Source organism: Mobula birostris, chromosome 8 (assembly GCF_030028105.1).
Source record: "Mobula birostris isolate sMobBir1 chromosome 8, sMobBir1.hap1, whole genome shotgun sequence".
NCBI classification, from domain to species: domain Eukaryota; kingdom Metazoa; phylum Chordata; class Chondrichthyes; order Myliobatiformes; family Myliobatidae; genus Mobula; species Mobula birostris.
Window position 1 is genome coordinate 141106296 of NC_092377.1, and position 18179 is coordinate 141124474.

General features: G+C 42.5%; 1 protein-coding gene across 2 annotated transcripts in view; it reads left to right on the plus strand.

The window, feature by feature from the left end:
* The first annotated feature begins 415 nt into the window (after positions 1-415).
* Positions 416-18179, plus strand: part of LOC140201792 (golgin subfamily A member 7-like) — a 64590-nt gene continuing 46826 nt past the window's right edge. For both annotated transcript variants that reach the window (XM_072266481.1, XM_072266482.1), the window contains exons 1-2: positions 416-465; positions 17139-17264. In XM_072266481.1, coding sequence (XP_072122582.1) covers positions 457-465; positions 17139-17264 — 135 coding nt within the window. In that variant the 5' untranslated portion in view covers positions 416-456. The remainder of the gene's footprint in view (positions 466-17138; positions 17265-18179) is intronic.

Sequence of the window (18179 nt, forward strand, 5' to 3'; positions counted from 1 at the left end):
GGATGAATTAAATGACAAAAGGAGTAAAAGTAATGTTTGCTGTTGGAGAGGAGATGCAAAATCTAACAAGGAAGTTCAAATGTTAAAACCAATGGGAGATTTCTCAAACTTTCTGTTTTGATATTAATGTTAATGTTAATATTAATCACACAGTAGAGTAATTGTTATATTCTGCATTAAACTATTAACAAATTTATAATTTTACTTAGTGACCTGGAGAGGGATTCCAGATTTAAAAATATATGAACAAAACATTTAAATATGAATATTGCAAAACTTTGTCTCAATACAAGCAAAAAATGTATTTAAAAATCTGAAATATTTTGATGGTTCGGGTGTTATTTGAGGCACATAGACGGTGCTGGATTGCGAGGCGGCCCCTTTGTTCTTTGCTTGCCAGCTGGGCGGAATTATGTCCATGGGACGCACAAACCCGGAAGTAGGCTGCGGTTCAAGATGGCGGAGGTGAGGGGAAGGAAGCGGTACTAACGGGGCTTGGTGTGGGGTTTGTGAGTGTCGGGATGCTTAATGAGAAGGCAGAGCGTGAGAACAAAGGGAATACAGCCTACTTGAGTCGAATAGCGGCCTGGTGCCTGGTGTAAATGGAGCTGACGTGGAGGCCAGTGCTCGGGACTCCCGGGTTGATAGCAGCTCTGGGGCCGTCGCCTCCCCGCTCATCCGATCTTCTCCTTCTTCCCTCCCCCCCGTCCCTAACTCTTCTCCCTCCCCCCCCCCCAACTCTTCTCCCTCCCCCCCCCCAACTCTTCTCCCTCCCAGCTACCCAGTTGCTCACAGCTCCCTCCTTTTCTCTACCTCCTCCCCCTGCGTCCACGGTGCTCGGTGCTTCCACTACCTCTAGAAGCGAGATTACTGTTTGGTTAGGTTTGTGTTCAACTAATAATTACAGGAAATGCCACGAATAATCGTGAACTTTTCATCCAACTGCAAGGAGATGTGAAATCCCTGACATCAGCTGATGACTGTTAATTTGTTAGTTTGAAGGAAGCAATAGTGGGGGAATTTGCTTTTCTTTTAATTGTTTTCTGTTCAAATCCATAATTTGTAATGTTTTCTGATTGGCAGCGGGAGGGTGTTGGAGTCAGGAGCGAAGGGTGATGAGTGTCTTTATATTGAGCTTTCATAAGGGTTTTAGGAAAAAAGTTCTGGTCTATAGAAGAGGAGACTGGTTGGGATTATAGTGATGCACCTCAAAATAACAGCTGATTGTTTTCATAAACGAGAAAATCTGTAGATGCTGGAATCCGAGCAACACACACACAATGCTGGAAGAACTCAGCAGGCCAAACAGCATCTATGGAAAAGAGTACAGTGGACGTTTCGGGCTGAGATTCTTTGGCAGGGTCTCGGCTTGAAATGTCAGCTGTACTCTTTCCATAGATGCTGTCTGGCCTGCTGAGTTCCTCCAGCATTTTGGGTGTATAGCCGATTGTTTTGGCAGTTTCTAATTTGAGTGATTGATTCTGATGTTGCATGGTTGTTGAAACATGTCAGCCTTCCGCTGGTTGTGGGAATGTGCATATTTAATATAATAACCTGAGATTGTAATATTGTTGCTTAGTAATCGTTTTCACTTTCTGTCAAGCCAAACAATTCTCCTGCTTTGCTTTGCTGCAATTACTGATAAGGCTGAGATTTGGGTGCATATGGTTTGTGGTGCTGACATCGGCATGGTTTTACACTTACAGACATACTTTTTGAGGGGTGAAGGAGAGGGAATCTCTGGCTAGGGTGATTCTATTGAATTGTTACTAGGATTTCTTGGATGTTATGGCAACCAATGTGTATTAGTTGCTCTGGGTGGGTGTTGTTTCTTTGGGATCTGGATGCCACTTGAGTGAGTCGAAGATATTGTAGTGAACTTTCCAGTATGTCCTTGCAGATTTCTCATAGAACCAGGCTAAGTCCACTGGGTTGTGGATGAGGTCGCAGGTTGTGGTGGTGTGCATTTCTGCTACTGATATTCCTCAGGTGTCCAGTTTTGAGCTGCCAAACCTGCTGTGAATTGATCTTGTTTACTACATTTGGAGAGTTGTACATCACTGTGGAGGGTGTGTCTATTAAAAGTGAAATTTTATCCCAAAGACTAGGCAGTACTCATCATCATGGACATACGCAGCTGTCATGGATTCATTGGTGAGGCCAGTAGGTTATCCCCTGATTCATCTGCTGCAGACCCCCACTATGCCCAAGTCCTTAAAAGTGATGATCATTGAAGTCTCCAGGCCGGGGAGGGATGGTATTGGGAGACAGAGGCAGGTGGTTATTTAATGGAAGCAGAAAAGGGAGTTGTAGCCAGGTAGGGGAAGGGAGGACGAAGGTGGTGACCAGCCAGAGGGTAAGTGGGGACTCGGGCTACAGGTGCTGGAATCAACAAACTCATTTGTAAAGCCAGTGATGTTGTGGGGATGGAACTGGACTCTCTCACGGTGGTGTCTGAAAAGAGGATGCTGTCTAAGTTGCATGCCATCTTGGTCAATGTCTCCCATCCACTACATAATGTACTGGGTGTGCACAGGAGTACATTCAGCCAGAGACTCATTCCTCCGAGATGCAGCACAGAGCGTCATAGGAAGTCATTCCTGCCTGTGGCCATCAAACCTTACAACTCCTCCCTTGGAGGGTCAGACACCCTGAGCCGATAGGCTAGTCCTGGACTTATTTCATAATTTACTGGCATAATTTACATATTACTATTTAACTATTTATGACTATTTTCTATTACTATTTATTATTTCTATGACTATTACTATTTACTAATAGTAATATTACTATTACTATTTATTATTTATGGTGCAACTGTAACGAAAACCAATTTCCCCTGGGATCAATAAAGTTTGACTATGACTATGTAAGAAAAGTGATAATTGGAATCATATAGTGAGATGGAACCAGACATGTACGATGATCCAATGGGTGAATTGCGTAGTTAATAGTTGGATACAACCAGAATGGGGTGGAGATGAAAGTTGGTGATTGGGGTGGATGTGCTGGAGGAGAGGTATGGGAAAGGAAACATAAAATTCAGCACCTGATGTGGATTGGAATAGAAGGTAGGGGGAATATGGGATCTAAGGATTACCTGAAATTGAAAAATTCAGTGTTCACACCATTGGGTTTAGACTACTCAAGTTGAATATGAGATGCTGTTCATCTAGTTTGTATTGGATTACACTCTGGTGGTGAAGAAGGCTGAGGAAGGACTAGTCGGTATGGGAAAGAGGGAGTTGAAATAGCATGCATTTGGGTTTCACAGTGCAAGTGGAGCATGGGAGCTCGGCAAACTGGTCTCTTAGTCTTCCCCCCGCCACTGGTTCTTTCTGTCCATTATCATCCCTCAGCCTTTCTCGATGTACCTATCACCCTCTCCACATGTCTTACTTCTCCCCTTTCCTGGATTGAGCTGCCTTCTGTGTAGAGTCTCAATCCAGCATGATCTCAGCCAGAACCATCAACAGTTCCTTTTTGTCCACAGATGCTGCTTGACTTAGTTTATCCACCAATTTTCTGTTCCAGATTCCAGCATCTGTAATCTCTGGACAGCTATGTAGGGCAGCTGTCCCAATTTAGGAACCAATGTCTCAGATGTTTGTGAGGAAGCTTTTGTAAGGTCATCTGGGCAGGTCTGTCTCGTCAAATTCGTTGGGTTTACATTGTGGTCAGTTGACTTTTATTTATGTTTGAGTGTAACAGTAATGATGCAATTGTGGCTTACATAAATGCCCTCCAGCAGCATTTTCTAGCCAAATGCATGGGATGGGCCTGAATAAGAATGTCAGGAATGAGTTATATGGATATCTATGAAAACCTTTTGTTTTCATTATCATCATTACTGTATTGTTTTTCTAAATTCCATTATTAGTTGTAAGGTTTGAATTTGGATTTCTGGATTATTTGATAACTTAATTGCTTTGCCACCACCCTACTCAATGAATAAGACCATGAGAAAGAGGAGCAGAATTAGGCCATTCGGCCCATTGAGTTTCCTCACTATTCGATGATGGCTGATTTATTTTCCCTCTCAACCCCATTCTCTTGACTTCTCCCTGTAATATTTAACACCCTTATAATCAAGAGCCTATCAACCTCTGCTTTAAATACGCATTACCCAATGACTTGCCCTCAGATTAGTGGCAATCAGTCGCTGTTTGTGTGTGTGAGATTCAGTTACAGGCTGGAGTGAAAGTAGTTCAGTTAACAATACGAACTGCAGGGTTGTTAACTATTTTCTTTATTAAATGCATTTTCAGATGACAAACCTACAACTAGTTGCATGTGCAGCTGCAGTATTTTCCTAATTGCTTCCTAATTTCTTGTGTGACTAAGCATTGATTGTTTTTGTGAAGCATTTCATGCTCTCCCAGAGCTGTTTCCAGCTCTTCTGCCAGTGGGATAGAATTTTGGTGCCGTTGTTTGTCAGGTATAATTCTGGGAGTACAACGATATCAAACTATTGTTCGACTACTAAGTGGAACAGTTTTAGGTAAATCTTGAGTACTTGCTCTCTATTGCACCTTAATGTCTGGGAGAGCTTCAGATCATCTTACTCAGTTAATTCCTCAATTCCATCATAATTATTTTGAATAAGCAAACCCAACATAGTTTAAAGTCACAATGATTCAAAGCCGTTTTTGTTGATACTCTTCCCTCATACCTTCTTGACTGACTGTTATTGCCAGTGCAGTCCAGTGGGTGTACAGTAAACTTTTGCCTTTTCCTCATCTTTTGTTTCTTGAATTCTCACCCTCAAGCTGTTGGTTTCACTGTTGGATTCGGTGTTGTCGTTTGACTGAAATGAAGGCTGACAACTACTAAATCAAATAGTAAAAAGATGTCTTTGGGACAATTTCTGCTTTGTCATACCTTACCGCTTGTGGTTTAACAACCATGCAGTTGGGTTTTGCTTTATTGGAAATGGATGGTATATTGTGGCATGGAGAAGGATAATCCACAGCACTTTCCAGACAGTTAATTACTTTGTATTCAGTTAATGTATGGCAGCTTAGTGGTGCAGAATCAGAATCAGGTTTAATATCACAGGTATATGTAATGAAATTTGTTGTTTTGTAGCAGCACTATATTGCAATACACAAAAAAGGAGCTGGGCTGCTGGTCAGACTGAAGCTGAGGGGCTTCAGGGTCCCTATGCCCTCCTGCTGGCTAATGTGCAAGCCATAGAGGACAAGGTGGATGATGTTAAAGGGAGACTCACCTACTGCAGAGAGATGCAGAACTGCTGTGTATTCTGTTTCACCGAGACCTGGCTCTCCCCTGCCATCCCCAACTGTGCCATCCGACCGGAGGGATTTTTGATTCATCGGATGGACCGCACAGCATCTTCGGGCAAGACGAGGGGAGGTGGTGTCTGCCTACTGATCAACACTGCGTGGTGCTCGGACACAGTGGCACTGACCAGCTCCTGCAGACCGGACCTGGAACACCTGTCGGTGAAGCGTCATCCCTACTATCTGCCATGGGAATTTACCTTGGTCATACTGACAGCAGTCTACATTCCCCCCCCCCAGGCGGACGTGGAGTGTGCTTTGAACATACTGTATGCCAACATCAGTGAACTTGAGACTAGGTATCCAAAGACTTTGCTCATTACAGCCGGGGGACTTTAACCAGACCAACCTCAGAAAGGTGCTGCCAAAGTTATACCAACATGTCTCCTGCCCCACTAGAGGCCCGAATATACTTGACCACTGCTACACAGCAGTCAAGGACGTCTCCGTTCCGTCCCACGACCTCACTTCGGAAAATCGGACCATCAGGCTGTACTTCTCCTCCTGGCTTACAAACAGAAACTGAAGTGGGAGGTCATGGTGTCAAAAGTAGTGTCGCGTTGGATGGAGGAAACAGATGAGGTCCTCCGCGACTGCTTTGAATCGGTGGACTGGTTAGTATTCAAGGACTTGGCAGCTAACCTTGATGAGTATGCCTCAGCTGTCACGGACTTTATTTGGAAATGCAGGGAGGACTGTATGTCTCGCAAGACGATCCGGGTATTCCCTAACTGGAAACCTTGGATGAATTATGAGGTCAAGTCCCTTTAGAAGGCTAGAGCTGCGGCTTTTAGGTCCGGGGATACCAGTCGCTACACGGAATCCAGGTGTGAACTCTGGAAAGCCATTAAGGGTGCCAAGAGGCAATGTCGAGCCAAGTTGGAAGCCGAGGCTAACCAGAGGGATGCCAGTAGACTATGGCAGGGTCTAAATGAGATCACTGGGCATAAAGAAAAGGTTGGGAATAACAATAACTGTGGCGCTTCTCTTCCTGATGAACTAAACGTATTCTACGCAAGATTCGAACAGAAGAGGAGCGTCCCGCTCCCTCCGGATGAACCGGATCTGGTGGCATCGAGATTCATTGTCACCAAGGAGGACGTTAGAAGGACCTTCCTGAAGATAAATCCAAGGATGGCGTCCCGGCACGGGTTCTCCGGGCCTGTGCAAGCGAGCTAGCTGGAGTGTTTGCTGACATCTTCAACTGCTCCTTGCTTCAGTCTAAGATCCCCTTGTGTTTTAAGAAGGCAACGATAATCCCAGTGCTGAAGAAGAGCAAGGTGGCATGCCTGAATGACTATCGACCTGTGGCTCTGACATCAATTGCTATGAAATGCTTCGAGCGATTTGTTATGGCACAGGTCAACCACAGCCTCGATGCTTTGCAATTCGCCTACCGGAGCAACAGGTCAATGGCAGATGCCATCTCTCTGGCCCTACATTCCTCCTTAGAACACCTGGAGAATAAAGATGCATATGTAAGGCTCCTTTTCATTGACTACAGCTCTGCCTTTAATACCATCATTCCAAATAAACTGATTCCTAAGTTCTGGAACCTGGGCCTTAGCACTCAGATCTGCAGCTGGATCTTCAACTTCCTCACAGACAGGACCCAGGCTGTAAAAATAGGGAACAAGCTCTCCTCTACAATCACTCTGAGCACCGTTGCCCCACAAGGCTGTATACTCAGCCCCTTGCTGTACTCACTGTACACCCATGATTGTGTAGCCAAGTTTCCATCAAACTCAATATATAAGTTTGCTGATGACACAACAATTGTAGGCTGAATCTCAGGTAATGATGAGTTTGAGTACAGGGAGGAAATTAAGAACCTGGTGGCATGGTGCGAAGACAATAACCTATCCCTCAACGTCAGCAAGACGAAGGAATTGGTTGCTGACTTCAGAAGGAGTAGCGGACCGCACGACCCAATTTACATTGGTGGTGCGCAAGTGGAACATTTTAAAAGCTTTAAGGTCTTCGGGGTCAATATCACAAATGCCCTGTCTTGGTCCAACCGAGCAGAGTCCACTGCCAAGAAGGCCCACCAGTGCCTTTACTTCCTGAGAAAACTAAAGAAATTTGGCCTGTCCCCTAAAACCCTCACTAATTTTTATAGATGCACCATAGAAAGCATTCTTCTAGGGTGCATCACAACTTGGTATGGAAGTTGCCCTGTCCAAGACCGGAAGAAGCTGCAGAAGATCGTGAACACGGTGCAGCGCATCACATAAACCAATCTTCCGTCCTTGGACTCACTTTACATCGCACTCTGTCGGAGCAGTGCTGCCAGAATAATCAAGGACACAACCCACCCAGCCAACACACTTTTCATCCCTCTTCCCTCCGGGAGAAGGCTCAGGAGCTTGAAGACTCGTACGACCAGATTTGGGAACAGCTTCTTTCCAACTGTGATAAGACTGCTGAACGGATCCCGACCCGGATCAGGGCCCTACCCTCCAAATATCTGGACCTGCCTCTCGTTTTTTTTGCACGACCTTACTTTCCATTTTTCTATTTTCTACTTATGATTTATAATTTAAATTTTTAATATTTACTATCAATTTGTAATCCAGGGAGCGGGAAGTGCAGAATCCAATATTGCTATGATGATTGTACGTTCTAGTATCAATTGTTTGCCGACAATAAAGTATAAAAAACTATAAACTGCAATAAGAAATATATTAAAAAAAATTAAATAAGTAGGGCAAAAGACAGCAAAGTCGTGAGGTAGTATAAATGAGGTCATTATCCATTCAGAAATCTGATGACAGAGAGGAAGAAGCTGTTCCTGAAATGTTGAGTGTGTGTCTTCAGAGGCTCCTGTACAACTACCTTGATGGTAGTAATGAGAAGAGGGCAGGTCCTAGGTGATGGAGGTCCTTACTGATGGATGCCTCCTTTCTGAGGCATTGCCTTTTGATGATGTCCTTGATGCTGGGATGGCTAGAGCCCATGATAGAGCTGGCTGAGTTTACAACTTTTTACAGCTTTTTCCGATCCTGTACAGTGACCTCGTCGTACCAGACGGTGATGCAACTGGTTAGAATGCTCCCTGAAGTATATCTGTATAAATTTGCGGAGTGTTTGCTGATATACCAAGTCTCCTCAAACTCCTAATGAATTATAGCCACTGTTGTGCCTTGTTTGTAATTGCATCAATATGTTGCACCCATGATAGATCGTTAGAAACGTTGACACCAAGGCTTATCCTTTCCACTCCTGATCACACACTGGTGTGTGTTTCTTTGAATTCCCCTTCATGAAAGTCCACAATCAATTCCTTGGTGTTTCTGTTTTTGAGTGCAAGGTTGTTGTGGCAACACCGTTTAATCTCACTCCCGTATCCCTCCTTGTCACTATCTGAAATTCTGCCAACAATAGTTGTCATTGTCAAATTTATAATGAAGTTTGTGCTGTTTTGAGACACACATTTCTGGGTGTGGAGAGAGTAGAGCAGTAGATTAAGCTTACATCCTTGAAGTGGACTAGTGCTGATCGTCAGCAAGGAGATGTTATTTCCAATCTACACCGACTATGGTCTCCCAATGAGGAAGTCAGGATCCAGTTGCAGAGGATGGTGCAGAGGCCCAGGTTTTGGAGCTTTTTAATTTGTAATCAAAGGCATGGTTGTGCTGTAATCTGTAAACAGCAGCCAAACGGATGTATTGCTGTTGTCCAGAGTGGAGAGCCAGTGAGATTAATCCAATTGTGCAGCCAAAAGAGCCACTGCCTCACTACTCCAGCAGCACATATTCAGCCCTAACCTCTGGTGCAGTCTGTATGAAATTCGTCCGCTCTCCAGGTGATTGCTGGAGTTTCCTGTGAGTGGGTGCTCAAGCTTCCCTCTTGTATCCCAAAGATGTGTGGTAATTGCCCCCTATTTGTAGGTGAGTGGTAGTATCTTGGAAGAACTGATTGCAATATGGGCAGAATATTATATAATAATACAGAACTGGTGTAAAATCGATGCTTTATTATAAGTGCGCATTTGGTAACCGAACAGTTTTGTTTCTATGCTCTATTGCTTTGAGTTGTTATTGTTTTGTGGAAAAGACTTTGGACAATTTGATAGTCTTTTAATTAATTTTAAAAAAAGATCTGGTTTTACAATTGGATGTGGGAGAATTGTTGGCCAGAACATGGGTAACTGCATTGCTCTGTTTGGCATCTTTTTACATAAATTAGAAAGGCAGGTAAGACCTTAATTTAAAAATTTGCTTGAAGGACTTCCAACAGTGTAGAACTTTGAAGTGTACATCTAGTTTATGTGTTAAATAACTGCCATGGATTTTGAATCCACAATTTTTTACTTGAAATAGAAATTCCTATCACTGAATTGGTTTGTCCAGTAGGTGACTCTAGTGGAATGGTTGCCCAGACAGTTAACTAATGACAAAACAAACTTGAGCATGTCTGATTGTTCTACTAAATTTTTCTTTTCTCGTTACACATAACACCTCAGAAATGGAACATGAGTAATTCTCGTGCTGTACCCTTCACAAGTGACACGTGTATATTATCTGTAGGTAACTTAATGGATTAAGCTGAATGGGATATATTCAAAATTAGCTTCTTTAATGCCCCACTGTACAAGATTGTGGATGGCCCAGTACTTCAGACGACTGACTGCCTTCTCATGTGCAGCAGCCCTGTGCTTTCAGGATGAGGAGCTGCAAGCTGTCAACGATGAAGTGGTTGTATGAAGAGGATTATGTGAGAGAAGCCAGTATATGTTTGTCAGGTTGTGACGTTGAACAGAGTCCAATGTGGTTCTTCCTAGAAGTAAAGTCACTTCTGTTAGTGAAGCTTGTCAGCTTTATCAGACCTTGGAAATAAAGTTTGGTATTAGCAGGAGGAGGAAATTGAATTTTGTTGATTAGAGTAAAGAATACGTTGGGGAGAGTAAGGTGAGCTGAAGTTCCGCATAAGGCATCTATGTACCACCATAACTGACGCAAAAAGTTTAAAAAGCCCTTTGTCACTGAAAAATAATACATAATAGTACATATATTTTTATGGTCTTTGAATTCGGCAGGTTGAAAGATTTCAAACCATTCTTATTGATTTCCTTAGACAGTAGATGATCGTTGAAGTTCTCTGTTGAAAGATTTTTTTTTCCTTTAGTTTTCTCTTCTGGTTGAGAAAGCAGCTTAACTCCTCCCACTGGGGTGCATACTACAGAATGAAGGGTAATACATCTCATTGTTATTTGCATATTAGCCCATCACTTCATTGATGAGCACTTTGATTTAATGCAGAGAAATGAAAATAGTGAGTGGAAGCAGTTATTTCTTTTGTCCAAAAAATCTCTTGTGGCTTGGCCGCCAGAGTTATTGAAACTGGCAGTAAGGTTTATAGTGGAGCCATACAAACTTGAACCAAGAGTTGAACTCTGTAATGTGTTCAACCGGCACAATACATAATACAAAGAGAGTTAAAGGGAAGCTGGGAAGGGGATTTTTGATGAGAATCTCTTGTGCAAGGGAAGATCATATCGATGGTTCACTGCTTATTTCCACCGTGGATCCTTAAAACTGTGTGCTAACGAAAGGCACGTGCAGTTGCTCCTCAGCATGGCTTTGGTCTGTGCAGGGCTGCGAAAGAAATTGATCTGACCTATTGTTTCAGTAACAAAATTGGGAAGCCTATTAAAATGTGTGCACAACATCAGAAATGATTTTTCAGAATTGTTTCTGTAATTTTATACCTGTCAGCATTGAGCCCTTGGAGACTTGTCTGACCTGAGTTAAAATACAATAACCATTAAAATAGAAGCAACCAATTTGATTATACATGAATATCAAACAGCACTCCCTTTACAGCTGCGCAAACTGACCGTTGCTCTGAGCAGGAAAAGTTTACACAACCTGAAAACTGTGCAGTACTTTAATAAAACATTTATACAAAAGAAAATTCCAGCTGCATGGCAACAAAGGTTATGTGCGCGGGAGCATTTCAGTTATCGTGCAGCTATGCACTCGCATAGCTTAGAGGGAACAGTGATCTGAAGCTACTTCCTATGAATGGATCTGTCATCTTCTCTCAATCTATCTCTGTTAAAACCAGAATTAGGCAGGCTGGAAATGTTGGCAGTTTCAATTTAGCCTGATGGGAGGAAGCTTGTGTTGAGAGTTGAGATTTGGTCCCAAGTGTCAATAGATAAGTCCGCCTTGAATACAAATCAGAATGCCACCACATAATTTTTGTCTTTATGGAGATGGTTGTAATGAAAGAAGAAATAAATAAGACGGCACTGGATCTGCATTCCTTTCAATGTTATGCACATCGCTGACATCACACTAACACTTTTTGAAGAATGTGGATGTGTAGAAGCAGAAAGTTTTATTTACTTATTTCAGGAATTTGATTCTTATCTCACCTGTCACATACACACCATGAAAAAATTTGGTCATATATAGATTGTTTCCTTTATTCACAGACTTGTCAATAGTTTGTGATTTCTCGTGTGTTCTATACCACACAGAGCTTTGAAAATGGTTTTCCATTTGAGGAGAATAACCAACAAGTCCTCTGAGACCATGTCATAAGTTTGTCATTGCAAAACAATTCAGCTTGTAAACGAATGCATTATATTGTGCTGTTGCTCAATTCTTCTGAGCCATAGAGACAGAATAGAAGGAGGCTCTTCGACACACCAAGCCAGCACCTACCATCAAGCATTTGTTTCTGTACTAGTCCTGCCCTAATCCGTACTCGCCACGTTTTTATGAACTACTCCTCCAGATTTCTACCGTTTACTTGCAGTAAATGCAGTTTACAATGACGAAACTTTTGGAATACAAGGGGATATTCCATAACCTGAAGGAAACCAATAGGGAGAGTTTGCAAACTCCACACAGACAGCACTGGAGGTCAAGACCAAACTGGATTGCTGGAGTTGAGGCAGCAGCTTTATAATTACTCCACTTTGCCAGCGCTTCTCGTTATTTACTTTATTGAGAGAAACTGCGCGGAACAGGCCCTACCAGCCCAACAAGACGTGTGGCCAGCACCCTAGCTTTATTGCAAGACAGTATACAATGATCAATTATAGAACAACTATGCTGTTAACAGGTATGTTTTTGGACTGTGTGAGGAAACCGGAGCACTCAGAGGAAACCCATTTGGTCACAGGGAGAATGTACAAACTCCTGACAGACTTCAGTAGAATTGAACTCTGTACTCTTGACACCCCATGCTTTAATTGCATTGTGCTAACGACTATGTGCTGTGGCAATTATGGTCCTATAAGCTATCAACTATAATTTATAAAAATATGTATTGGAATGTACTGTTGCTGCAAAACAACACAGTTCATGACGTAAGCCAGTGAAATTAAACTTGATCCTGATTCTGCAGGTATATTTATTACAGTGGTACATTGTTTTAAAGAAAATTATACTTTCCAGCTTCACTTTCTGATCTGATTTTCATGAAACACTAACAATTTTCAAAGACTTGGCTATGGATAAATGCTTTGTTCTTCCTCTTCGTGTTCTTTACCTGAATTGGCTTGTACTTTAAACAGAAGCAGTCATTTGGAAGAGATTTTACCAACGGCTTCATGACCAGTGAACTTTAGTGTCCTTAAACTTCATGTCAGCTAATTAGAATGTAGAAACCTCATTGTACTAGTAATTGGGTCAGAATGTGCAAGGCAAAATTTGGGGGGGATTTGGGTGTTAAAACTAGTTGTAGCATAGACACCGTCCTACCGGTAGCCTTTACTTGTATAGTAAAGTGGTCCAGCAAAGGCAAATAAGACAGATCTACAGGTCCAAAATTTTCAAAAGTTTGCTTTGTCATGACTAATCATGTACATCATTGAGTTGCCTTTGTATCCTTAGATAATTTATAACATTGAACTTGAGGTTTTAGATTCAAAAGTGTTTATATTATTTATACTATATAAAAAGTGTTTATGCTACACACTGGTGCTCTCGGTGCAGCCTCCTCTAAATCGGTGAGACCCGACGTAGATTTGAAGACTGCTTCGCCGAGCACCTATGTTCTGTCTGCCAGAAAAAGCGGGATCTCCGAGTGGCTATCTGTTTTAATTTCACTTCCCATTCCCATTCCCATTCCGACATGTCAATCCACGGCCTCCTCTACTGTCATGATGAGGCCACACTCAGGTTGCAGGAGCAATGCTTTATATTCCGTCTGGATAGCCTCCTACCCAGTGGCAGGAACATTGATTTTTCTAACTTCCAGTAATTCCCGCCCTCCCCCCCCCCCCGCAACCTTCATCATTCCCCATTCCCTTTTCCCTCTCACTTTATCTGATTACTAGCCCATCACCTCCCTCTGGTGCTCCTCCCCCTTTTCTTTCTTCCATGGCCTCCTGTCCTCTCCGATTAGATTCCTTGTTTTTGAGCCCTGTATTTCTTTCACCAATCAACTTCCCAGCTCTTTACTGCACCCCTCCCCTTCCTGGTTTCACCGAATTACCTTGTGATCCTTCTCCTCCTCCCCTCCCCCACCCCCCCCACCTTCCAACTCTGACTCATTTTTGTCACTCCTGATGAAGGGTTTCGGCTCAACGTCGACTATACTCTTTTCCATAGATGTCGTCTGTTCCTCCAGCAGTTTGTATGTGATTGTATTTAACAATTTATCTTGATTGAAAATATTTTGAGGCCTTCCATTGGTCAGGGTCAACCATGGATGTTGCGTCCTAGCTGTCGTATGCAAGCTAGGGGAGTGCGATATGGAGAGCAGGCTGTCGCCCATGCAGCTGGTTACCCCTCTCCACTCAGCTGATGAATCCAGAGGAACTGCAGAAATCGATACAGTTTGACAGCTGTGCTGTCACGGGAGTTTCCACTCAGCGTTGAACACACAGAAGGACTGCCTGAGGGAATCTAGCTCCAGATTTTTTCTTGGGCTTTATTCCTGAAGCCTTTCCCCATGAGTGAGTATAGACTCAAGGCAGTAGAGGGTTGAGATCAGAGTTTTCCTTCTCGATGAGCTGCCAGCCATGGCTGATGAGCCCCACTTGTCTGAAGCAACTGGTTTTAGGGTGCCAGTAACCTGCCTTTGCCCCTTCTCCTGTCAGTAGAAATGTCCTACGAGTCTGTGGTGGCCAGTGCGATCATGTTTGCTGTTGTGTGCTGGGGCAGCAGGCTGAGGGTAGCAGACACCAACAGAATTAACAAACTCATTCGTAAGGCCAGTGATGTGGTGGGGATGGAACTGGACTCTTTGATGGTGGTGTCTGAAAAGAGGATGCTGTCCAAGTTGCATGCCATCTTGGACAATGTCTCCCATCCACTACATAATGTACTGGTTGGGCACAGGAGTACATTCAGCCAGAGACTCATTCCACCGAGATGCAACACAGAGCGTCACAGGAAGTCATTCCTGCCTGTGGCCATCAAACTTTACAACTCCTCCCTTGGATCGTCAGACACCCTGAGCCAATAGGCTGGTCCTGGACTTATTTCCTGGCATAATTTACATATTACTATTTAACTATTTATGGTTTTATTACTGTTTAATTATTTATAGTGCAACTGTAATGAAAACCAATTTCCCCCGGGATCAATAAAGTAGAATAGTCATAGTCATACAAGGCTTAGTAACTAAGCCACAGGTGAAAGCCAGGAGCTAGACATGGCTGTCAGAGGCTATTGGAGATGCACACCATTGGGAGCATTTAATAGGTAGTATGAGCTTATCCCACTACCACCCCCAGCTATAATAACCTTGAGATACCTGCAAATATTTATCATTTAGAAAAGCAATGATATGTATTTCTAGTGCCTCATGACTTGGATGTAGCATTGAATTCATGTGGATTTTAATTTTGTTGAACAAACTAAAAAGTCTGCAGGGTATGAAATGCATAAAATGCATTTGAATAGTAGCACTCGAATTTTCATCAGCTGCAGGTTCTGAATACAGTTTTATGAATTGACAAGGATGTTCTCGTGCCAATGTTACTACAGTGTATTGGCTCCTGTTTTCTCTCTGCAGTACACAAGCATGGATCTCGTTGACTTCATTGAGACCATTTAGTCAGCAGCTTTTTGCACTTCCCTAAGCCTAGCAAATCAAACCTTCCTGACCATATTTTTATTGTTTCTTCCATCTCCTCGCAGGTCCATTTTAAGCTCCACCCGATCCAATATCCAGTAAGCTGCTGAAGACCAGCTTCCCTTCTGATCCTGAAAGTTTTTTTCAAGTATTGTCTCTTCTCTTTCAAATTTACTTTCATGCCTTTCCTCGAACATGAAAACCTGTGCTGTGCCAAATCTCTGAATTCCTTGACTTTGCTGCAGCTCCAAATTTTTCCCCAGATGTCACTTCAAATATGTTTCTGCCATACCAGAGCTAGTGTGATTGTTATCAGAGTGACTGATAACATTCCCATAACACATTCCAAAGTTGTTATTTCTTATGTAGCTTTTTTTTGACATTGTTGATCATTTCTTCCTCTAACTCCTCTCCCAGCACCATTTTGCTGCATTGGCCTACACTTTTCAAGTGTAACGCTGTCACTGTTGGGGAGTTACCTGCTATTACTTCTCTTTTGATGTTACTCAAGTACTTATCCTGGGTCACCTTTTCTTCATCCAAAAGCGGAACTTGGTGAAGTTTAGGCAAAAGCTCTTTTTCCATTTTCCATAAATACCTTGATACCATTGTCTAAATGATTAAGGTGTGTGACTTTCATTCATTTTGAAAAGAAATAGAATTGTCAATATTCTGAAGATTCAGAATCGGGTTTAATATCACTGGCATATGTTGTGAATTTCTTTTGCGGCAGCAGTACATTGCGGTGCATAAAAACTAAATTACAGTAAGTTTGGGGTTTGATCTTGAGTTTTTCATTTTTGTGTGGGGGAGGGGGATTCGATGTTGCATTTTGTGTGGGCGGGTTGGGGAACTATGTTCTTGTAGTGTTTTTGTTAAGATTTTTTTTGTGCAATGTGGGGTTTTGGGGGCCAATGTGCAGAGGGATGGCGGTTATGGGGGTGTTGATGATCATGTTGCTGTTTTTTTTGTGTGTTCTCTTTGAACTGACTTCCATGGTTTTCTTTGGTTCATGGCTATTTGGAGAAGAATCATCTCAGAGTTGTATACTGCATACATACTTAAAAAATAAATACTTGATAACAAATGAACCTTGAGTGGGTGCCTTCAAGTTCTTGTACTCCCTCCCTGATGGTGACAATGAGAAGATGGCTTGTCCTGGGTGATGAGGGTCCTTAATGATGGATGCAACCTTTATGCAGCATTGTTCCTTGTAGATGTCCTGGGTGCTGGGGAGGCTAGTGCCAATGATGGATCGCAGGATGCTGCAAGGATCGTCATTGCTGTAGTTCTGTTTGCCCTTAGAAAGCGTGCATAGGAGGTGTTGAGCTCATCTGGGAGTGAAGCATCACTGCTATTCAAGATGTTAGGTTTCGCATTGTAGGTTTCCTAGCAATTTTATCTCTCTTTTTGGCACATCTCAAAATCTGAACATTGTGTAGCCATATGTGACCAAACTGAGTTTTAGAGAAAGGGCTCTCTCTACCTTTGCCTATTTTCATCACCGTAGCATACCTCTACCCTATTCTTGTCTCAGTTTATTAGCTGATAAACTTTCCCTATGAAACTTGTGTTATTCTTCTCACAAGTCTTGAAGCATGTAAATATGTTCTGCTAACCCACTAAACGCTATATAATTTATCTGTTACTTTGTATTTGCTGAGCCAGTCGAGATGCTGGCTTTTCAATGCAATTTTCCCCTTTGTAGCCAATTGTGGTATGATTGTTAAATGTCCTATTGTTTGGGCATTTTAGTTTTTGTTAACTCCAAGTTTCATGTTTACTGTTTTGTAGACTCACTGCTTGCAGGATCTGAGGCAGAACACCGCATTGGCGTCCAAAGTCTTCATTCAAAGGGATTACTCCAGTGGGACAGTGTGCCAGTTTCAAACTAAATTCCCTTGTGAACTGGAATCCAGGGTAAGATGGAGCTACAAGAGGCTGTGAGGAATTCTGAGCAAAATATAGCAGCCTTTGGTCATATCAAATCCCACTCATCAGTCTGTTGATATTTTGTATCGATATTTTCCCTAATACCTGAATTATCTCAAGGATTCTTCTTAATTTGTGTACTTGTTTCTACTAATTTACTGCAGATGTAACCCATGAGAGCAATATTTTGCCTAAATATGATCACTTTTAATGTAATTAACTTGGTGCCTAAATATTTACTCACTGTGTTATGTTCATATATTTAATCAAAATGGTATAAGAGCAGGAGAAGGTAATTTGGCCCTTGAGATGGTGGTCGGTCTCCCTCAAAACTGATTCAGCCTTTCTGCAGCACATCTGTGATTTTCAGAAAGTAAAAAAAAAACACTGAAGATGCTGGAATTTCTGAAATGAATAAAGAATACGAGGAGAACCCAGCAGGTCAGGCAGCATCTGTGGAAAGACGGACTCAAATATTAGGCACAGCACACCGGTGTAGTGGTTAGTGTAATGCTATTTCAGTGCCAGTGACCTGGTTTTAATTTTGCCGCTGTGTGCAAGGAGCACGAACATTCTCCCCATTACCTCCATATTCCATACACGTATGGATTATTAGTTAATTGGTCTCATGAGTTTAATTGAGTTACAGAGGCTCGTTGGACTGGAAGGGCCTCTTACTATGCTGTATCCGTAAGTAAATAAATGAACAGAATTAATATCTAAAGTTGAAGATGCGTCATTGAAACCAGGGAGGAAAGGAAACAAATCTGTTTCAAGCTGTGAGGTTAGGAGTGCGATGCATAGGGTGATTCCCTTAGTCCTAGCAAACCTTTCCTCTGCTTTCTTGCATCTTGATGATAACTGGTTACCTGTTCTTCACAGTCTTGTGAAGAGTTGTTGAAC